The sequence below is a fragment of the Choloepus didactylus genome, chromosome 1 (assembly GCF_015220235.1).
Source record: "Choloepus didactylus isolate mChoDid1 chromosome 1, mChoDid1.pri, whole genome shotgun sequence".
NCBI classification, from domain to species: Eukaryota; Metazoa; Chordata; class Mammalia; order Pilosa; family Megalonychidae; genus Choloepus; species Choloepus didactylus.
Window position 1 is genome coordinate 185,504,549 of NC_051307.1, and position 24,597 is coordinate 185,529,145.

The 24,597-nt window shown below is 35.7% G+C and overlaps 1 protein-coding gene across 1 annotated transcript in view; it reads left to right on the forward strand.

The window, feature by feature from the left end:
* FBXL2 (F-box and leucine rich repeat protein 2) overlaps positions 1 to 24,597 on the forward strand; it is a 192,487-nt gene that overhangs the window by 11,456 nt on the left and 156,434 nt on the right. The window contains exon 2 of the mRNA XM_037846740.1: positions 22,120 to 22,181. Coding sequence (XP_037702668.1) covers positions 22,120 to 22,181 — 62 coding nt within the window. The remainder of the gene's footprint in view (positions 1 to 22,119; positions 22,182 to 24,597) is intronic.

Consider the following 24,597-nt stretch of genomic DNA (forward strand, 5'->3'; position numbering starts at 1 on the left):
CTCTCTAGGCTGCAGTTCCTCAAAAATGTCACTCTTAGTCGCACTTGGGATATTTGTCCTCTCTCAGCTTCTCTGGAGCAAGAGTCTGCTTTCAACAGCCATTTTCAAACTGCCTCTTGTCTGCAGCTCCTGTGCTTTCTTCAAAGTGTCCCTCTTAGCTGTAGCTCCTCTTCAAAACATCACTCACAGCTGCACTTACTTCCTTCTGCTTATGTCTGCTCATTTATATGGCTCCACTGATCAACTTAGACCCACCCCAAATGGGTGGAGCAACATCTGCATGGAAATTATCCAATCAGAGTCATCACCCACAGCTGGGTGGGGCACATTCCAAAGAAACACTCAAAGAAATCTAATCAAAACTGATAACATCTGCCTACACAAGATTACATCAAAGATAATGGCATTTGGGGAACACAGTATGTATTAAAACTGGCACAACCACATTAACAAAACAAAGGGGAAAAGCCTCATAATCATTCTTGATTGATGCAGAAAAGGCATTTGACAAAATCCAGCATCCTTTCATGATAAAAACACTTCAAAAGGTAGGAATAGAAAGAAACTTCCTCTACATGATGAAAGGCATATATGAAAAACCCACAGCTAATATCATACTGAGAGCTTTCCCTCTAAGATCGGGAACAAGACAGAGATGCCCACTGTCACCACTGCTATTCAACATTGTGCTAGAAGTTCTAGCTAGAGCAGTTAGGCAAGAAAAAGAAATAAAAGGCATCCAAATTGGAAAGGAAGAAGTAAAACTGTCACTATTTGCAGATGGCATGATCCTGTATTTTGAAAATCCAGAAAAAATGGAAGCAGAGCTATTTGAGTTAATAAGCGAATTCAGCAAAGTGGTAGGATACAAGTTCAGCGCACAAAAATCATTGGTATTTCTATAAACTAGTGATGAGCTAACCAAGGGGGATAATCAAGAAAAAAGTTCCATTTACAATAGCACTAAAACAATCAAATATCTAGGAATAAACCTAACCAAGGATGTAAAGGACTTGCACACAGAAATCTACAAAACGTTGCTAAAAGAAATCAAAGAAGACCTGAATAAATGGAAAGACATTCTGTATTCACAGATTGGAGAGCTAAATGTCACGAGGATGTCAGTTTTACCCAAATTGATCTATAGATTCAGTGCAATACCAATCCACATTCCAACAGACTACTTTACAGAAATGGAAAAGCTAATTATCAGTTTTATTTGGAAGGGAAAGGGGCTTTGAAAAGCCAAAAACATCTTGAAAAAGAAGAATGAATTGGGAGGTATCATGCTTCGTGATTGTAAAGCACAGTATAAAACCACAGAGGTGAAAATAACATGGTATTGGCATATAGACAGACATACTGGTCGATGGAATTGAATTGAAAGTTCAGAAATAGACCCTTGTATCTATTGTCAATTAATTTTTGATAAGACCCCCAAATCTGAACTGGGACAGAACAGTCTTTTCAATAAATGGTGCTGGGAGAATGAAAGAGGTCCCCTATCTCATACCCTATTCAAACATTAACTCAAGATGGACCAAAGACCTAAGTAGAAGAACCAATATTGTAAAACTACTAGAAGAAAATGTAGGGAAACATTTGCAAGATAGATTGTGAAACTATCTAGTGATAGTTGCTTAGACTTTATACCCACAGCACAAGCAACAACAACAAAAAATAGATACATGGAAACTCCTCAGAATTGAATACTTTGTCAGAAGGGTGAAAAGGCAACCTATTCAATGGTAGAAAATATTTGGAAACCACATATCTGATGAGGGTTTGATATCTAGTATGTATAAAGAAAGCCTACAACTCAGCAATTAAAGGACAACCCAATTAAAAAAAGAAAAATCCTGAACATTTTTCCAAAGAGGAAATACAGATGGCTAAAAAGCACATGAAGATGCTCAGCTTCACTAGCTATTAGGGAAATGCAAATCAAAACCACAATAAGATATCATCTCACACCTACTAGAATGGCTGCTATTAAATAGGTAGCTACAAGTGTTGGAGAGGATGTGGAGAAATTGGAACACTTATTCATTGCTGGTGAGAATGTAAAATGGTACAGCCACTGTGGAGGGTGGTTTGGCAGTTCCTCAGGAAGCTAAGTTTAGAATTGCCTTATGACCTGGCAAACCTGCTGCTCTGGATATGCCCAGAAGATCTGAAAGCAGAGATGCGAACAGACATTTGTGCACTGATGTTCATGGTAGCATTATTCACAATTGCCAAAAGATGGAAACAATCCAAGTGTCCATCAATTAATGAATGGATCAACAAAATGTGGTATATACATACGATGGAATATTATTCAGCAGTAAGAAGGTATGAAGACCTGAAGCATGTGGCAGCATGGATGAACCTTGAGGACATTATTTTAAGTGAAATAAGTCAGACACAAAAGGCCAAATATTGTATAATATCACTGATATAAACTAATTATATGTGAACTCATAGACATAAAATATAGAATACAGGTTACCAGGATATAAATGAAGCTAAAGAATTCAGAGGGGTTGCTTAATATTCGCAGAATGTTTAACTAGGTTGAACTTAAATGTTTGGAAATGGGCAGAGGTGATGGTAGGACATTATTGTGAGTAATTAACAGTGCTTAATGGTGTGTCAGTGTGGTGGATGGGGGAAGTTTAGAGTCATGTATGTCACCAGAAGGGAAGTTGGAGTTTAAAACATGGGATTGTATAATACAGTGAATCTTGTAGTGGACAATGTCCATGATTAACTGTACAAATATAAAAAAAATCTTTCATGAACTAGGGCAAATGTATTACACTATTACAAGGAGTTATTAATAGAGAGGTATATAGGGAAAATATACCTATTGAAAACTATAGACTATAGTTAACAGTAATATTTTAATACTCTTTCATCAACAGTGACAAATGTACCACACCAATTCTATGATTCAGTAACAGAGAGGGATAAGGGATATGGGAGGATTTGGGTTTTCTTTTTTCTTTTTATTTCTTTTCTGGAGTAATGAAAATGTTCTAAATTTGATCATGGGGATGTGTGCACAACTATGTGATGATACTGTGAGCCAGTGATTGTATACTGTGGATGGTTTCTATGGTGTGTGACTGTATTGCAATAAAATTGCATTTAAAAAATTAATAAAAAATAAAAACTCAGCAGCTCAGATGAGGTTAACAAATACTTTGAAAACAAAATTTTTAAAATGGATAGAACAAAAAATGGAAAATCTGAACATCCCAACTGAATATCCTGATTTTTATTAAATAGATCAAATTTATAATTAGAAACCTTCGATAAAAAAAATTCCAGACTCAGATGACATCACCAGTGAATTCTATCAGATCTTTAAGGAAGAAATAATACTGATTTTATACAAATTCTCAGAAAATAAATGTATAAAGAATATTTCCCAACCCAATTTTTGAGGTCAGCATAATTGATACTAAACCTGAGAAAGAAAAGAAAAGAAAATTAAACACCAATGTCCCTTATAAAGTAGATGTGAAAAAACCTATAATAAAATATTAGTAAATCAAATCTGGTAGTATATGAGAAGGATAATATATCTTGACTATATGAGGTTTTCCCCAAAAATGCAAGTTGGTGTAATATTTAAAAACCAGTCAGTGAATTTACATTAACCAAATAAAGGAGAAAAATTAATAGATGTTGAATCATTTGACACGATTCAACACATATTCCTAATAAAAACTCTTAGTGACTAAAGTTAGGAACAGAAAGGAACTTTCTCAATGTTTTAAAAGATATCTATGAAAAACCTACAAGTAATCATACTTACGATTAAACATTGACTATTTTCCCCATGAAATTAGGAGAAAGGTAAGGATGTCTGCTCTCACATTGTGTGGAATTTCTTATCACTGCAATAAAGCAAGAAAAAAAAAATGGCATAAAGATTGGAAAGGAAGAAGTAAAACTGTTGTCCTCAGATGATATAATTGTGTACATAGAAAATGATATGAAAACTCCACAAAATCAGCTAGACTTATGTACTAAGGTTGCAGGAAACAAGGTCCACACTTAAAAAATAAATTGATTTCCTGTATTCTAGCTATGAATGATTGGTAAAACGAAAGAAAAATACCTTTTATAAATAGCATTAAAAAGAACAATAAAACTTCATAGTTTGAAATAAATTATACAGTGTGTGTGAAAGTACCTAGTGCTATAGACCTTTATAAGTATCATGGTAGACACTTAGGATTTAAATAACAAAATGAAATAGATCAGAAGGGTATTTTTGGACTGAACTTGTGAATTTGATCATGTAGTCAGTGGGGAACTTTTTTAGTTTCCTGAACATGCTTGGTGATAATAAAAGGTTGCTTTAGCAATCTAGTAGACAATGCAGTAAGGAAGTGTTTTTCAGGAGTCTGGGTGATTAGAACCAAGTAGCAGAAGATGGCTGCGGAGGGGATGGGAAAAATGGTGTTTCTAAAGGCCAACTGAAAAGAAGTCTCAACAGAACTCACGGGTTCTCTTTACTGTCTCAATGTGTTAGATGTGTTCTCATCACCGTGACTTTGCTTATGATGATTATGGTGATTCATCTACTTTAAATGGAAAGCTCTTTTCTTGCCTTATATGAATGAATCCAGCCTATCCCTTAAGACCATGCTTTTTGTTGCTGTTGTTTTTATAAAAACTTCCAAATATACCGAAAAAAGGAAAACTATAATGAATACTCATTTTACTCATCTCTTAGATTTAATAGTTTTAAACATTGCCATATTTACTGTTTCTTATTTTTTTCCCTGAAACTTTAAAAAATCAATTATAGATATTAGCTCATTTTACTGCTACATATTTCAGTATTCATTTCTTAAAAATAAGAACTTTTTCCTACATAACCACAAAATCCTTATTGCTTTTTACAAAATGAACAACTATTTCATAATATCATTTTATACTGAGTCTGTATTCAAGTTTTTCCAGTTGTTCCCAGATCCTTTCAAAGCTGGTTTATTCCCCAGGATCCAAGCCAGGACCATGTTTTACATTTGATCCTTATGACTTGGTAAAACCATAATTAATTTCCACCTCCTTAATGGAAATTTTCCTGATCACTAGACTAGCCTCCTCTGAAGTTTCTCTAAATTAATTATTTTTTTTTCAATCACCCATTTGGCATTTCATCATGAAACCAGTTGTGAGTACTCTTGAATTGCTGAATCCTGTTATTTAATATTTTTATAGGTCTTCTTTTGAAGGAATAGTTTATTCTGCTTTGTAGAAATTTTCCTTTACTTTTTTGCACAGAGCAGTTTGTACATAGTAGAGATGTACTAACATTTTTGAATGAAAAGTAATTCTTAAATTTAGGAGCATAAATTTAAGAGAGGAATTTTAGAGCTAATACCAAAATTTCTAGAATGGCCAATTAGAAAGACTCCATGGCTACTATGAGTATGAGGCTTGGAAGTGAGCAACAGCAGTTCTTTGAGGGAGAAAATAAGTCCTGTGTTAGTAATGATGAATTAAAGAGAATCATCTGATGGGCAATTAGGAGAGGGGAGCTAGACTGAGTTGAAAGGATCTATTTTTAGACATGGCCCATAGAAGCTCAGTATTTGCCATTGCAGAAAGGGCTGTAATGGAAAGGTGTGTTCATAATGCCAGGGCAGAGTGAAAGGAATGGGTATTTGAACTTCATGGAAACAGGATCATATTCACAGAGACTAACCTTTGAGCTGTGTGCACCATGAATATCCCTTTGCTTCTCTTAAGGAAGCATGGACTTGGTGTAGAAGGAAGCACATTCTGTACAAAGGAAGATATTTGTTTATTGGACACAGTCTTGGTAACTAATGTGTCCTAGTTAAATGTTTATTGAGTGAGAGCAGTAAGAGAAGGACTAAAAAAGCATAGGGTCAGAGGAACCCAGTGAAAAAATGAGATTCCAAGATGGAGGAGAAAGGTGGTGGTGAGTCAAGTGCTAAAAAGACATTCAGAAGAATGAGGGTTAAAAAATAGCCTCTGGGTGAATTTTTAATAAGGCTGTAGATTGGTTAATGTTGGTGTTGAGTTCCTGCTTTCAATACTGGTACTATGGCTATTTAAGATGTTAACACTAGGGGAAGCTGGGTGAAGAGTATACTGGGATGCTCTACCCTATTTTTGCAACTTTACCATCAGTCAATTTATTTTTAAAGAAGTTTAAAAAGTGGGTCTCTGAGTTTGACAGAATTCCATAGAAAGGACCTAGAGGCTATATTTGGTGGTTAAGAAAGTGAATTCCAAATTAGGTGGTAAATGATAATGTTGAGACTGGAGTAGGTAATGGCCTTGCTGTACTTGCCTTTAGATAATACATTAAAAGGGATTTTAACAAAATAATTTCCTGAATAGATTGGCCAAAATGGTGGGCCTCTGGAAGCTTGGTCATGGGATGAATGGTGTCACAAAATGCTCAATAGTAGTTGTGGTGATGGTTGTGTTTTTGCAGAATGGTAGTCTTTTGACTTTTGAGAAGGAAATTTCAGAAGAACTGTGGGGCAGAAACCAGATTTCAGGGATTTAAGTAAATAATGATACTTAGAAAGTGAAGGCAGTAGGCATGTTCTTATGTTTAAAGCCATTTATATTTTTCTATGAACTGCTTGCTAGGTCCTAGTTTGCTTATTAAGATCCCAATTTTACTATTGAGTTGTTTCTAGGGATTTTTGGTTCGTTTTCTATGTTGTTTGGTTTTTCTTTATTGATTTATCAATTATATTTTCAGTCTGTTCTATGTATTATGTTTTCTGTTAAATTAGTTTTACTTATTTGTAAAGTTAGGCCAAAAATATCTGAAAATATGCTTAACATCATTAGTTATTAGGGAAATGCAAATCAAAACCACAATGAGGTACCACTTTGCACTCATTAGGATGGCTGAAATAAAAGTCAGACAATAACAAGTGTTGATGAGGATGTGGAGAAATTGTAACTCAATTTCTGAAGAGATTATAAAATGGTGCAGCTGCTTTGGAAAATAGTTTGGCAGTTCCTCAAAATATAAGCATAGAGTTACCAAATTACTAGGTCTGTACTTGAGAAAAATGAAGACATATGCCCACAGAAAAACTTGTACGTGAACATTTATAGCAACATTATTCATAATAGCCAAAGTGTGAAAAAAATTTCAAATGTCCATCAACTCTTGAATGGATAAACAAAATGTGGTCTATCCAAGCAATGGAATATTACTCATCCATAAATAAGAATGAGGTACTGATACATGCTAAAGTGTGGATGAACCTTGAAAACATTCTGCTGAGTGAACAAAGCCAGACACAGAAAGTCACATATTGTATGATTCCATTTACATTAAATGTCTGGAATAGGAATCCATGGAGAGAAAATAGATTAGTGGTTGCTTAGAGCTTGGGAGGGATGAATAGGGAGTGACTGCTAATGGGTACAGGGTTTATTTTGGGGTTGAAGAAAATGTTCTAAAATTAGATAGTGGTGGTGTTGCAAAACTTTGTGAATCTACTAAAAACTACTGAATTGTACATTTTAAAAGGGTGAATTTTATGGTGTATAAATTGATAAATAAGTACAATGGTGTTATTGCTTTTGCTTAGCAAGGTTATATCAACTTTAAATATTTAAATTTTTTTAAATTTTTTCACCCATTTTATGAGATAAATGTCTATTGATGCTATTCATTCATTCATTCATTTGATGAATAATCCTTGAACTTGCTTCTAAAGTGTGGGAGGTACTATGCTAGGTTCACTGACCATGTGAGTTAGATGTGGTACCTACCCTTATAGGGCCTCAGAAAGCTCTTTCACCGTTATGCATTTGCTTTCTTTTTTAAAAATTAATTATCATATTAAAAAATCATTTCCAAATAAAATAAAGCAAAACAATGGGAAAAACAAATATCCTGAAATAACTTCATTCCTTCCAACGTACTCCCACCCTACCAAAAGAAAATTAATGAACCGTAGTCACACCTGTGCATTCCCATATCATTAAGATCACCCTCAATATCTTGTCTGTTCTTATTAGAGTAGCTGCTGTCTATATCTAGGTCCCCTATATTCTATAATATAAGATACTTATTTTACATTTTTCACAGAGTTCACATTACTGGTAATATACAATATCTCTCCTTTTGTGTCTGGCTTATTTCACTCAGCATTATTAATGTCTTCAAGATTCATCCATGTTGTTATATGTTTCACAACCTCATTCCTTCTTACTGCTGTGTAGAATTCCATCATGAATATACCATTTGCTTTCTATCAGACCACTTACTTGATTATCTGGGGTTTTCAAAGTAGACTTACTTCCACTAAAATAAATCTCTATTTTTGTGTCATCTTTATTGGATTTCTCATCTATTATTCTTAACTCATTTTTTCTTGGAGGCCACATGGGTAAAGAGGATAAGGAGTTTTGACTTTAGGTATGTTGGTTTGATTGGACTTCTTTCTTCACTTCCTAGCTGTATGATCTGTGATAAATTATTTTACTTACCAGAACCTTACATTTTCTTATATGCAAAAATAGGACAATGATTCTGCTCTTGTAAAGTTGCAATGAAGATTAAATGAGATGGAAAGTGATGGAATAGGGAGCTAAAAGAATTAGTCGTTCCACCAAGCAACGATTATCCTGGTAAAAACTTACAAAATAAACATTTTAGCAATTCTGGAATCTAATAAAAACTTCTAGCAACTAAGATAGTGCTTAATGAATAAAAGGGCTACTAACTTTTAGTACAAAAGCATTGTGTGCTTTTGCTTACCTGCCTATCATACCCCATCTCCCAGTATAGCAGTGGCCAAGGGTTGGTGGTCTGCATTCTTCGTATGGTTTGCTGTTGCCACAGGGCAAACACAGACCTTGTTCTCAAAAAAACTGATTATATGTTTTGACCATCTAGTGATTCCTTGAGGGACTGGGCAACATGTTGCCTTTGTTTTGTTCCACTCTTGATGGAGTGGCTTCCCAGATGGCTTTGTTGAATGCATTTAAAGATATATACTACCTGTAGCCACCTGGGACAAGGGAGAGTGAATGAAGCAAGCAGAAGGTAGACCCAGAAGTCTGGCATGGAGGAGAATGAGGAGGAAGATCTTTGGGGAATAAGGGCTTTGAAGAGCTACCATGTATACACTGGAATGCAGCACAGATGCCCAATACTAGATACAGTCTATGCAAAAAGACAGTTTGGAAAAGTCAATAAACAAAGGAAACTACAGCCATCAAAACTCAATAACAGTAAACCGTGAAAGAAGGGGGAGAATATGATTTCCAGAGTTACCACATTATAATATTCAAAATGTTTAATTTTCAACAAAAATTATGAGGTATACAAAGAAACAGGAAAATATGGCCCATTGACAGAAAAAAAAGAAACAGAAACCATCTCTTAGGAAGTTCAGACATTGGAATTACTTTAAATAAACTGATTTTGAAAATGACCAGTGAGCTAAAGGAAGCCATGGACAATAAACTAAAGGTAACCAGAATAACGATATATGAACAGTTAAAGAAATATAAATTATAAAAAGGAACCAGATGGAAATTCTGAAGGTAAAAAGTACAAGAACTGAAATGAAGAAATTCTTGAGAGGGTTTCAGCAGCAGAGCTGAGCAAGCAGAAGAAAGAATCAGTGAAATTGAAGATAAATCAGTTGAAATTATCCAGTCCAAGGAGCAGATAGAAAAAAGAATGAAGAAAAAAAACCAGAACCTAAATGTTGCAACCCAACTCTTGAAGGGCTTGGGGCACAGCCCTAAGACCAAAGAACATGCCAGGCACAGAGTGAGACATGGGTTTATTAGGACTTATGAACAGGAAGATTCCCAGTGGCAGCCATCCTACGGCAAGTAGGAGGAAAGAAATAACGATTAGAGCAGAAGTAAATGAAATTGAGAATAAAAAACAGTAGACAGAATTAATAAAACCAAAAGTTGATTCTTTGGGAAGATCAGTAAAACTGACAAACCCTTAGCTAGACTGACAAAGGACAAAAGAGAGAAAATGCAAATAAATAAAATCAGAAATGGGGGGTGGGACATTACTACTGACTCCTCAGAGATAAAAAGGATCACAAGAGGATATTATGACAAATTGTATGCCAACAAATTTGACAACCAAGATGAAATTGACAGATTCTTAGAAACACACAAACACTGACCATTGAAGAAATAGAAGACCTCAACATACCAATTACAAGTAAAGAGATTGAATCAGTCATCTAAAACCTCACAACAAAGAAGAGCCCAGGACCGGATGGCTTCATATGTGAATTCTACCAATCATTCCAAGAAGAATTAATACCAATCCTGCTCATACTCATCCAAAAAATTGAAAAGGAGGGAACACAACCTAATTCATTCTGTGAAGCCAACATCATCCTAAATCCAAAGCCAAGTAAAGATACTACAAGAAAATTTTACAGACCAATTTCTCTTATGAATATATATGCAAAAATCCTCAATAAAATACTTGCAAATAGAATCCATTTAATTGAATCATACACATTAAATGAATCGTACAACTATGATCAAGTAGGTTTTATTCCAGGTATGCAAGAGTGGGTCAACATAAAAAAATCGCTCAATGTTACACACTACCGAAATGAAGTGATAAAAAACCTCATGGTTATCTCCATTGACATAGAAAACACATTTGGCAAAATCCGGCATCCTTTCTTGATAAGAACACTTAGAAAACTAGGAATAGAAGGAAACTTCCTCAATATGATCTATGGCATGTATGAAAAACCCACAGCTAATATCATACTCAATGGCAAAAAACTGAAAGCTTTTCTTCCAGGATCTGGAAAAAAGACAAAGTTGCCTTGTTATGCAACATTGTACTGGCAGTTCTAGCAAGAACAGTTAGGCAAGAAAAAGAAATAAAAGGCATCCAAATTTGAAAGGAAGAAGTAAAACTTTCACTATTTGCAGATGATATGATACTATATATAGAAAGTCCCGAAAAATCTACAACAAAGCTACTAGAGCTAATAAATAAACTCATCTAAGTGGCAGAGTACAAGATCAACTCCCAAAAGTCAGTAGGGTTTATATATACTAGCAATGAACAACAGGAAGAATAAAATCAAGGAAAAAAAATCTATTAACAATAGCAGCTAAAAGAATCAAATAAATATCTAGGAATGAATTTAACCAAGGATATAAAGGACTTTGTACACAGAAAACTACAAAAGATTGCTACAAGCAATCAGGAAAGACCTAAATAAATGGAAAGACATTCCATGTTCATGTATTGGAAGACTAAATATTATTAAGATGTCAATTTTACATAAAATGATTTAAAGATTCAATGCAGTCCCAATCATTCCACCAGCCTACTTTGCAGAAATGGAAAAGGCAATTGTCAAATTTATTTGGAAGGTTAAGGGGCCCTGAATAGCTGAAAACATCTTGGCAGAGAAGAACAGAGGCAAATGACTCTCACTTCCTGCTTTTAAAACATATCACAAAGCTCCAGTGGTAAAAACAGCATGGGACTGGCACAAGGATAGATATATTGACCAATGGAATCAAATTGAGAATTCAGAAATAGACCCTCACATCTACACCCAATTAATTTTTTGGCAAGACTGCCAAATTACCTGTGGTAATTTGAAGCTTTTATGTACCCCAGAAAAGGTCATGTTCTTTTAATCCATTCCTATGGGTGCAGACCTGTTGTAGGTGGGAACTTTTTATTAGGTTATTTCAACTGAGATATGACCCACCTCATTCAAGGTGTCTTAATCCTCTTACAGCAGTCCTTTATAGAGGATAAAACAAATAAAGACACTAAGAAATGAAATTGAGAGAAGCTCACAGATAAAAGCCCTAGAGAGAAGCTGAGATACAAGGACACATCTGGAGAAGCTGAAGAGAGGAAGCCACTGAAGCCAGAAGCTGGAAGCAGTGAAACCCAGGAGACAAGTCCAGCAGATGTCACCATGTGCATTGTTATCTGACAGAGGAATCCAAGCTCACTGGTAACTGGTCTTCAGAGAAGCTATCGTCTTGTTGATGCCTTAATTCAAATGTTTTCATGGCCTGCGAATTGTATACTTGTAGGCTAATAAATCCCCATTGTTAAAAGCCAGTCCATTTCTGGTATATTGCATTTTGTCAGCTTTAGCAAACCAAAACACCACCCAATTGGGAAAGAATAGTCTCTTCAACAGATGGTGCTGTGAGAATTGGATCCATATGCAAAGGAATGAAACAGGACCCCTCTCTGACACCATATACAAAAATTAACTCAAAATAGATGGAAGAACCAGGACTATAAAACTCCTAGAGGAGGTTACTCCTTATGCAGGCTTCACTTAGATATGCCAAATGACCACAGTATGATAAGCCCAAGTCAACAGTAGTCTCAAAACGCTTAAGAATACCCAGATCCCTGTCTCAGACTTGATAAAAGTTTCACTTACTAAGTTTATTCTTCAGAAACAAACTTACTTCAGATATCTCCTATGACAGCTAAGTTCCCAAACCTAGAGGCAATTACCTCTTCAAGAACATCAACCAGATGTGTCCCCTTTGTGCATAAAGTTGACATTCCTTTTCAACATCAACAAGTTAGCGTGGTCACTGCCTAGACATCCCTGAAGGTCAGGAAGGTGATTAAACTAGAGGAAGGGGTAGCCACAGACAAGATGGAATTTAACAAAGGATTATGAATACTGAATCTCTATAATTTTCTTCTTTTTGGTTGCTGGGGTATTAAAATAGCTGGAAGGAAAGGATTGAAATGGTAGAACTGTAACCCATGGCATCCTTTGAAATTTGTTCTATAGCTACTTGTTGAATTGTCGTTTGAAAGTTATCACCTTTTTGTATACATGTTGTATTTCCCAATGAGGAAATAGCAGAAACTGTAGTGCTGTAATTCATAACATTTTTGGAAATTTCCTGTTTAACTATTTCTTAAATCATACTTTGAAAGGTATTATCTTTTTGTATATAGGTTATGTTTCACAATGGGGAAGCGACTGAAAGGGTGACCTGTAGCATTCTTCGGGGAAAAAAAAAAAGTCAGAATATTTTCCTATTGAAAGTAAATCTTTAGCTCTTTCTCCTCCTCAATTCCATTCTTTTGTATATCTTTTAGTTTGACATTCCTTAAGTGTAAATGTGTTCTCTAACTATTAAGTCTTCTATATTTGACTGCTGTTAAATCAAAGTTAGAGCCCATTAAAAAGTGTTTACATTAAATTAAAAAAAAAAAAAAAAACTCCTAGAAGGAAATGTAGGGCAGCATCTTCATTATCTTGTGTTAGGCCATGGTATCTTAGTCTTTTCACCCGCAGCACGAGCAACAAAAGAAAAAAATGGATAAATGGGACCTTCTCAAAATGAAAAACTTTTGTGCCTTAAAAGAATTTGTCATGAAAGTGAATGAACCTACTGAATGGGAGAAAATATTTGGAAAACACATGTCCAATAAGGGTTTAATATCCAGAATAGATCAAGAAATCCTACAAATCAACAATAAAAAGTTGAAAAATCCAGCTTAAAAATGGGCAAAAGACTTGAATAGACATTTCTCCAAAGAGGATATACAAATGGCTAAAAAGCACATGAAAGGATGCTCAGGATCTCTGGGTACTAGGAAAATGCAAATGAAAACTACAATGAGGTATCATTTCACACCCACTAAAATGGCTGCTGTTAGTAAAACAGAAAACTACATGTTTTGGAGATGATGTGGAGAAATTGGAACATGCATTCGTTGCTGGTGGGAATGTGAAATGCTGCAGCTGCTGTGGAAGACAGCTTGGCTGTTCCTCAGAAAGCTAAGTATAGAATTACCGTATGATACTACAATCCCACTACTAGGTATATACCCAGAAGAATTGAAAGTAGGGACTTGAACAGATATTTCCACAGTGTTCATAGCAGCATTATTCACAGTTGCCAAACTAAGTATGCAACCCGAGTGTCCATCATTCCATCATTCCATCATCCAATATGGATAAAGAAACTGTGGGATATACATAAAATGGAGAATTGTACAGCCATAAAAAGGAATGAAGTCTTGATGCATGTGATAACATGGATGATCCTTGAGGATATTATGCTGAGTGAAATAAGCCAGAAACAAAAGGACAAACATTGTATGATCTCACTGATATGAATTTATAGTAAGCAAACTCATAGACTTAAAATCTAGATTATAGTGTACCAGGGGATAGATTGGGTTCCTAGAATGGGGAGTTGATACTTAATTTGTACGGAATTTCTATTTAGGTTGATTGTAAAGATTTGAAATGGGTAGTGGTGATAGTAGCACATTATTGAGAGTGTAATTAACTTCACTGAATTATATAGATGAATGTGGTTAAAAGGGGAAACTTTAGGTTGTATATATTACTAGAATAAAAATTAAAAAAAATAGTACATAGGACTGTATAACAGTGAATTCTTGTAGACAATGGACTATAGTTAATCATACAAATATAAAAATGTTTTTTTCATGAATTATTACAAATGTACAGCACTAATACAAGGTGTTAATTATATGGTGGTATATGGGAAAAATACACCTAAGGTAAACTGTGGATGATAGTTAATAATACTGTTTTAATAAGCTTTGATCAATCATAACAAAGGTAACTACTGTTAAAAAAAAGTGCAAAAAAGTGCAATTACAGAAAAGTACTGTCATCAGTTGTAACAAATGCACCACACCAGTGCAAGATGTTGGTGGTGGGGTGGTGTATGGGAATCTTGTATTTTATGCATGATTGATCTATAAATCCACAACTTCTCTAATATAAAAATTAAAAAAATACAGTAAAAAAAAAAGGTAAATAGATTAGGTGTTCCCATTACTAGACTAAGTGACCTCACTGCCTACTGTAGCAGGAATGTATGTATTTTAGGACAGATCAGATATCTTGTAACAATGCCTGAAATAAACACTCACAATCTTGATGAGTAACAGGTTTAACTTCTCATAAAGATGGGTATTAATTGTTGAAAATGACAATAAAATTGGAGCTGAGACCAAAAAGAATTGCCACCTGAACTAATCATTGACAAAGGATTATTGCATGGAGCTTTTAGCATCTTATTATTCAACACCTAAAATAAGCAGTGTTGATCACAGCAGTGATCAGATGCTGAAATTACCTTTCTAGATTCTTTCAGCAATACTTGTTGTAGTAATCTATTAAGGAATCTAGGAGAACTTGAAGAAAATGTTATTGGAGTAAGACAGCACAGAGGCATTTAAAAGCTGACTTAAGAATTCACTACAAGGTATTTGGGGTGAACATGAGATTGGTTATATTTTGTTTATGAGGAAGAAGGTAACTTTTGATCCAGATCCCAGTGAGATTAAAAGCTATTCTTATGTGTCAAAGGAGAAACTAAAAGAACTTCCGGAAAAAAAAAAAACCAGCCAGTGTTGAAATTAAGATAACTCCATGGTTTAAAATTATTGCAGATTCTTTTCTCTTTAAATAGTGGGATAATTTAAATTATTTGAATCAAGTTTGTTGAACATGAGATAATGTATCAAATGTGAAAGTGGGGTGAATGATTAGTAAAGTACTGAGAATTTCTGTATAGTAAAGTTAGAATGATGTTTTCTTTTAAAAATTTGGTTCCCTATTAGGAAAATTCTCATTTGATACATTGATACTTTGACAACTAGGACATGGGTGGAAAAGAGAACTGACTTCTTAATTTTATCTTATATACCCCATATATATATATATGCACTGTTCTTTGTAAAAAAAAAAAAAAAGACATTTATAAGACGTTATTGTATACAGATAAATTTAACCTGTTTAAAAACATGCTCATGGACTCGGGCAAGATGGTGGCACAGAGAGGAGTGGAAGCTAAGTAGTCCCCCTGGAACAACTGCAAAAAACCAGAAACAACTAGTAAATAATCCAGAATGACTGTGGGGGGACAAATGAGACCATCCACTCATCATACACCAACCTGAATTGGGAGGGATGCCCGAGAACACAGCATAAAATCTGTAAGTAAAACCTGCAGAACCAAGTCGTGAGACCCCCTCCCCCATAGCCCGAGCTGCAAAGCCTCATGGTGCCACAGAGAAGCTCTCTCCCAGCAAGCGAATATAGCTCAGCTGAGTTCCAACTGGGCTTTTAAGTAGCGAGTGTGAACTGCTCACTACAGGTACGAATCCCCAAAAAATAGACAGAGGCTTTGGGTGACGACTGACCTGGGAGAGCCGGAAGGTCGCCTTGGACTGGGTCTGAAGGGGACTGTTTCTTTTTTGGCTCAGTGGAGAAAGCCCCAGTCATTTTCAGTTTCCAGGGCTGTGACTTGGGGAAGGGCGGAGACAGCACAAGCAGAGAGCGAGACCATTGAAATGCTAATGACATCCACCTGGGGGGGGTCTGTCTTCTCTAGGAGGAAAGGGGTGGGGCCCTTTCCATTCAGAACCAGACCCCAGAGCCTGGGGGAACATGGCCATACCGCCTCACACCAGTCAAGAATTATAGGCTGACAGGCACCACCTGCTGGGCAGAAAAGCACAGTGACCCGAGGCATCAAAGGGTGGAGCAATTTTCTAAGACACACCCGCAGGGAAACCAGATACTGAATATTTCTTCCCTCTGGGACCTGAGCCTGTTCTGGTCTGGGAAAACCTGATTTGGATAACCAAGGAAACCATGCCTAGACAACAGAGAATTACAACCTACACTAAGAAAAACAAAGTTATGGCCCAGTCAAAGGAACAAACGTACACTTCAACTGAGATACAGGAATTTAAACAACTAATGCTAAATCAATTCAAAAAGTTTAGAGAAGATATTGCAAAAGAGATAGAGGCTGTAAAGGAAGCACTGCACATGTATACGGCAGAAATCAAAAGTTCAAAAAAACAACTAGAAGAATCTATGGAAATGAAAGGCACAACACAAGAGATGAAAGACACAATGGAAACATACAACAGCAGATCTCAAGAGGTAGAAGAAAACACCCAGGAACTGGAGAACAAAACACCTGAAAGCCTACACGCAAAGGAGCAGATGGAGAAAAGAATGAAAAAATATGAGCAACGTCTCCGGGAACTCAAGGATGAAACAAAGTACAATAATGTATGTCTCATTGGTGTCCCAGAAGGAGAAGAGAAGGGAAAGGGGGCAGAAGCAATAATAGAGGAAATAATTAATGAAAATTTCCCATCTCTTATGAAAGACATAAAATTACAGATCCAAGAAGCGCAGCATACTCCAAACAGAAGAGATATGAATAGGCCTACGCCAAGACACTTAATAATCAGATTATCAAATGTCAGAGACAAAGAGAGAATCCTGAAAGCAGCAAGAGAAAAGCGATCCATTACATACAAAGGAAGCTTCATAAGACTATGTGTGGATCTCTCAGCAGAAACCATGGAGGCAAGAAGGAAGTGGTGTGATATATTTAAGATACTGTAAGAGAAGAACCGCCAACCAAGAATCCTGTATCCAGCAAAGCTGTCCTTCAAATATGAGGGAGATCTCAAAATATTTTCTGACAAACAGACAATGAGAAACTTTGTGAACAAGACACCTGTCCTACAGGAAATACTAAAGGGAGCACTACAGGGTGATAGAAGACAAGAGTGCGTGGTTTGGAACACAATTTTGGGAGATGGTAGCACAACAATGTAAGTACACTGAACAAAGGTAACTATGAATACGGTTGAGAGAGGAAGGTGGGGGAGCATGTGAGACACCACAAGAAAGGAGGAAAGATAAAGACTGGGACTGTGTAACTTGGTGAAATTTAGAGTATTCAACAATTGTGATAAAATGTACAAATATGTTCTTTTACGAGGGAGAACAAGCAAATGTCAACCTTGCAAGGTGTTAAAAATGGGGAGGCATTGGGGGAGGGATGCAATCAGCATAAACTAGAGACTGTAACTAATAGAATCATTGTATTATGCTTCCTTTAATGTAACAAAGGTGATATACCAAGGTGAATGCAGATAAGAGGGGGGGATAGGGGAGGCATGTTAGACACTTGACATTGGTGGTATTGTCTGATTCTTTATTCTACTTTGATTTAATATTATTTTTCCTTTTGCTGCTTCCTAGCTGTCATTTTTTTTTTTCCTCTTTCTTTTGCCTCTCTACCTTCTTTGACTCTCCCTCCTGCCTTCTGGAAGAAATGTAGATGCTCTTATAGATAGTGGTGAAGGTGGTGAACACATAAATGTATGACCATGCAGAAAACCATTGATTATTTACTTGGGATGGAATGTATGGTGAGTGAACAAAACCATATTAAAAAAAAAATGGGTTGATGACAAAACCTCGAGGGCAATATACTGAATGAAATAAGCCAGACACATTAGGACAATTATTGCAGGGTCTCACTGACAGGGACTAATTATAATATGTAAACTCATAGACATGAAATATAAGGTACCAAGATATAGGACGAGGCTTAAGAATGGGGAGTGGTTGCTTAATATGAAGAGAATGTTGAATTAGGATGAACTTAAATGTTTGGAAACGAACAGGGGTGTTGGTAGCAAGATGTGAGAATAACTAACAGCGCTGAAAGGTGTGTGAATGAGGTGGAAAGGGGAAGCTCAGAGTCATATATGTCACCAGAAGGAAAGTTGGAGGTCAAAAGATAGGAATGTATAAAACTGAATCCTGTGGTGGGCAATGTCCATGATCAACTGTACAAATACTAGAAATCGCTTCCATGAACCAGAACAAATGTATGACAATACAATTAGAAGTTAATAATAGAGGGGCATATAGGGAAGAACTATATACCTATTACAAACTATATACTATAGTTAGTAGTATTTCAACATTTTTTCATAAACAGTAACAAATGTACTGTATCAATACTACAAGTCAACAGTTGAGGGGGGTTGGTTGGGGATAGTGGAGGATTAGAGTTTCCTTTTCTTTTTTTCTTTTTTCATCTTTCACTTTATTTCTTGTCTGGAGTAATGAAAAGTTTCTAAAAATTGAACAAAAATTAAGTGTGATGGATGCACAGCTGTATAAGGGTACCCGGGGGCAAGTGATTGTACACTTTGGATCTTTGGATAATTGTATGGTATCTGAACAATCGCAATAAAAATGAAAAAAATAAAAAATAAAAAAATAAAAAAAATAAAAACATGCTCATGACAAATTTGAACAAATAAGTGAAACTCTTTATTTTTGATGTTGTGATAAAAATTTTCGGAATACTTGTAGAGCACTTTGCTATTTGCCAGATGCTTTTTATATCATTGATTAGTTTTTATCATGGTCCAGGAAAATGTGCAAAGAAGGTGTTTGCTTGGCTACTTTGGAACAGTGCTAATTAGCTTTCAATCTTAACAATTTAAACTAGTAGAACAGATTCAAGGGAAATTAAATGGTATATATCCTAATCTGTATCATTCTGAGTTGAATTTGTGGTCTAATCATTCTGGAAAGAATATTTTGATATTTAAAATTAATCATTGTTTTTGGTAGTGAGCAGGTGTAGATGTTGATTAGGTTAAGTCTTTTAAATAGTCTTGGCAATTAGCTAAGCATGTGTTTTCAGAATTACAGTGGACAGATAGAGGAGCTATTCATAAAATGGCAGTTGGTTCATATTCCACAACAGGGTTTCTTAACCTTGGCACGGTTGACATTTGGGGCCAGATAGTTCTTTGTTTGGGGGACTGTCCTGTGCATTTTATGATGTTTAGCAGCATACCTGGTCCTTACACATGAGATGGCAGTATCACCCCTTTCTCCCTGTTGTGACAACCAAAATGATGCCAGACATTACCAGATGTCCCCTGGGGGTCAGAGTTGCCCTCAATTAAGAACCTCTGCTCTGCAAAGTCAGGCCATATTGTAGGAAAAAAACAAAAACAACAGAGAAAAGGCTAATGCTCACACTTAACAAATTTAGGTTATCCAATACATGTATATTAATATTTAAAATTGTATCTTAGCTAATGCAGTTTTTAAAACTCTTATCATAGATTTTTTAGATTTGAAATTTAAGACATCTTTATAAATGCTATAAAATAAAAAAATTGTTTCTTACAAAGCTAAGTGATATATAAATTCAGTAGAAAAATTCATTCATTAACTCTGAACAGTTTATTATTTCAGCAAAGACTACTTTATTTAGCAAGTATGTGTTTTATTGATAAGAAAAAGCAATAAAAATTTTATAAAAAAAGTAAATGGATTTAACTCATTAATTAATAGAAATAAACTGGGATCTAAATGGCATTAGGAGAAGCTTCAGGGAACTACAGAAGCTTTGAACTAACAGCAAGAACTGGCAGAAACATCTTTCTCAAAGCTCCAGAAAACATTTAGAGGACCTACACTCACAGAGTGAACACCGAATGAAGAAAAAGGCATCTTAAGAACAGTAGGCTCTCCTTGCCCCCTTACTGGCTCTTCCCTTATCCCATCACTGCCTTGCATGGAGCCAGCCTACCCTCAGAGTAGGAGTCATAGGTCTTGGTTCTGGAGGGAGTAGAGTAAGCATCATGCACACATTGGGAGATGTATATCTAGCCCAAACTGTCTAGCCTGAGGTACTGAACCAGGACATCTGTTGCAAGCTCACTATTCCAGAACTTGCCCTGTGTGTAGAAGGCAGTTCAGAGAGCTTGCCTACAGAATGCCGAGGGAGAGCAGTCAAGTTGTGGCTGCCTGTGGCAAGGGATGGCTGGCTGTAGGACATAGAGTACTGTGCCTGGGACTTTGAGGAACCTGTTTCTTGGGGAAGAGGGAACATTCATATCCATTCTTGTAAATTGGGGAATTCCTACAGCCACACACACATGCCTAACACAACATGGATGTGCATAAAGGATCAGAGTGGCCTCTAGTCTTTGATCTTGAGCTATTCTCTAAATCATTGTATGAATAAACTCTGAAGAAGAGCACTTTCATCAGTCAATCTGCAAAGACTGGGAAAGGTGCTTCTTTTCCCTTTTTAATTTTTAGTAGCTCCTGGCATTCAAGGAAAGATCTGTCATAGCACTAGCTGAATGAAAGCTTAGAGAACAGACACCTCAAAGAATAAATTCTAGCAATAACATACTAAAATATCAAAATGCCCAGTTTTCAACAAAGGATTACAAAACATGCAAAGCAACAGAAAGTGATGGTCCAAGTAAAGGAGAAGATGAAGGCATTAGAAACCATCCATTGAGGAGGAGCAATCCTGGGACAGACCAAAGATGTTAAAAAAAAAAAAAAAAGAAAAAAAGGTCCTAAATATACTCAAAGAGCTAGAGGAAAACATGGACAAAAAAACTAAAGGAAATTAGGAAAACTAGTTGGACATAAAGAGAATATCAGTAGAGAGACAGAAATTATAAAAAGGAGCTGAATAGAGCTTAATACCACAGTAACAGAAAGTTAAAATTCCCAATAGGACTTTAACAGCATATTGGAGATAGCAGAAGGAAGAATCAGAGAACTTGAAGATAAGACAATTGAGGTCTTAGTCAGAGAAGCATAAAGAAGAAAGAATAAAGAGAAGTGAATAGAGCCTGAGGAACCTGTGGGACATCATAAGATGTACCAATATATGCATTTTGGGAGACCCAGAAGGAGAGGAGAGAGAGAAAGGCACAGAGAAAATATTTGAGGAAATAATGGCTAAAGGCTTCCCAAATTTAATGAAAATAGATCCACACCATGACATTAAACTGTCAAATGCCAAAGATAAAGAGAATTCTGAAAGCTTGCAAGAGGGAGCAACGTGTCATGTACAAGGGATCCTCAATAAGATGGAGTTCCACTTTCTCATTGGAAACCATGAAAGCAAGAAGGCAGTGGGTGACATATTTAGAGTGCTAAAAGCAAAAAATTCCCAAGCAAGGATTCTGTATCCTTCAAAACTTCTTTCAGAATCGAGAGATCTCCAATACAATGTAATATAGTCTTGGCTGTGTGTTGCCCCACAGGAGCTGGGATGAAGATTAGACCTTTCTTTGGAGGCAGATTCCTTGCTGTGCAGGTAGCTTCACAAAATTAGTAATCATCCTATCTGTAGGACAGAGATTGGTACTGTTCTAATCTGGTGTAAAAGACGTAATTTTTAAAATATTTTTTTGAAGAACAGTTTAACAGTTTCTGTTTTTTTTAATTCCAGGTTTTCTCAAACAGTGATGAAGGCCTTATTAACAAAAAGTTACCCAAAGAACTTCTCTTAAGGTAAGTGTAGCGACGTTTTAGATAAAGATTTCAGATTTTATTCAGTCGTCAAGTTCCCCGACTATCTTCTTTCTCTTCTTGAGTCCATAGCATAGAAAAACAGATCGAAGTAGCCTAACTGACTTTTTGTTTTTGTTTTATAGAATGTCCTTCTGCTTGTTGTTAAATTTTACTTGATCTAATCCAGAATGTACTAAAATATGTACATAGCAATGGTCTGGATTCTTTTTTTAATGTGGTAAGTACTGTAATAATTGTCAGTAGGTGCCATTGTTTTGATATCATTAACTAATCATAATTTAGTCAATAATATGAGGAGAGATTATTGCTAAGGTTGTGAGCTTCCTGAAGTTATATAGACTTAGGTGTTTTCTGACAAACGGTTTCTTTTTCTTTTTCTTTTTTTTTTTATTGTGAACTTGAACATATATACATAAAAGTGATAACTTTCAAAGTATGATTTCACAAGTTGTTAGCAAATTTCAAAGAATGTCATGAGTCACAGTTCCACAACTTCAGCCATATCCATTATTGTAAAATATAACATACATGCAGAAAGGTATCAACTCTTGATGTACAACTCAACAAGAAGTTATATAGGTAATTTCAAAAATTGTTATGGGTTACAGTTCCACAATTTCAGATCTTTCCTTATTATGCAATACAAGGTATATACAGAAAGGTGAAGACCTTGAAGGCACAATTCAACTAGCAGCTATAGAGCAAATCCCAAAGGATGCTGTAGGCTTCAGTTCCACCATGTCATTTACCTCCTTCTAGCCATTCCAACACCCCAGCATCCTATATATAAAGTTGCAGTATTCATAGACCTTTGTTAAATCTTATCTTTCTCAATCTCTTTCTCCATCTTCAGGGGTGTCTAGGCAGTGAGCACCCTAACTTGTTCGTATTAAAGGGGGTGTTGACAGTATGGGGAAGGGGGCTGCATCTGATTGTTGATCTTAAAGAGGCTATTGCCTCTGAGTTTTAGGATTTGTCTGGTATAGGAACACTTTGGTGGATTGAAGTTTCTGAAAGATAAAACTTAGTGAGTGAATCTTTTAAAGAATCTCAGGTAGGGGCCTAGATATTTGGGAACTACTTTTGATAAGGGTATGACATACTGTGGTCAACAAATGGGTTTTTAAGTTAGTACAAACAAAATAAGTAGTTATGATATTTCTCACTAAGCAGTTAAAATGATATCAGCCTCATATATCTGATACGCTTTTACTCATTTTATGAGAATTAGTGCTAAGTCACAGTGAGGAGTATATAACAGGCTTTTTGCTTTTCATTTATTTCTGGTATCACTGTATGTATTGTGTTATTTTACTTATCATTTTACCAAATAAAGTTATCAACCAATGTATGTTGACTCTGAAGCACTGCAGTTTCCTTTAGTACTCTGCAGTTATCAAAGAAATCTTACTTTAGTTTTGGCTGTTGTTATATTTTAAATCTTTACAAATATTTGAAAAAACATTTACATAGATTCCTTTGAAGGGCATTTCCTGTCTCACTGAAACGCCACAAAACAAAACAGAGAAACAGGTTTTGTGATCAAATAAGTGTTGGAAACACTGGGTTAAACAAAACCATCTTTATTACAGGACTTCTCAAAGCCTTTATAAGTTATGTGCATGGTGATGCTCTCAGAGGGATAGTTGTGGTATTTCAAACTTATTGACCATGAAACCCTTTTGATTCTACATGGAAATTTTTGGGAAATGCTGACCTAGCAGAAGAGATGGTCAGACGACTCCATTTCATGACTGTGCGAAATCTCATTTTAACATTTGGGGAATGAGTGTGAGTTTTGTTGAGTATTGGGAATGATTCTGTCCTCTCTTCTGGAGTTTATCAGAGTTAATCCGCAAATGCTAGAAATTACTTATGTTTACTGTTGTCAGAATGTTAGACTTTTGTTTCTGAGTCTGTGAACTTTTAGCTTCTTTGTGGTGATCACACTTTAGGAACTTCAGAGAGTATTTCCTTAGCCATCAGGTGTTTTTTGACACTGTTGTTATGAGCTCATTCTACTCAGTTAAAAAAAATTAACAAATGAATGGGTCATATAAAAATTATATTTAATACCAATAAAACAAATGTTTGTTTGGATAGGAGAAAGATTTTTTTTTTTTTTTTTTTGACATTGTAGACCATTTTAAAAGGAAGAAAGCAGTGACAAGGAAGGAATGCATATTTATTGTAAAAAAAACCTTCAAGGACTTGATCAAGCACAGTAAGCTGTTAGAACCAATATCTCTGGGTTATGGTGAGCAGGTTGTCACTTATACAACTGCAGAAAATGCCATCCACAACAGACCACAATGTGAATGGTGTCTCCTAGAATTGGACAATGCTCCAGCTGCAGTCAGAAATCATTCTAGCACAGTCATCAAACTGTAATGGG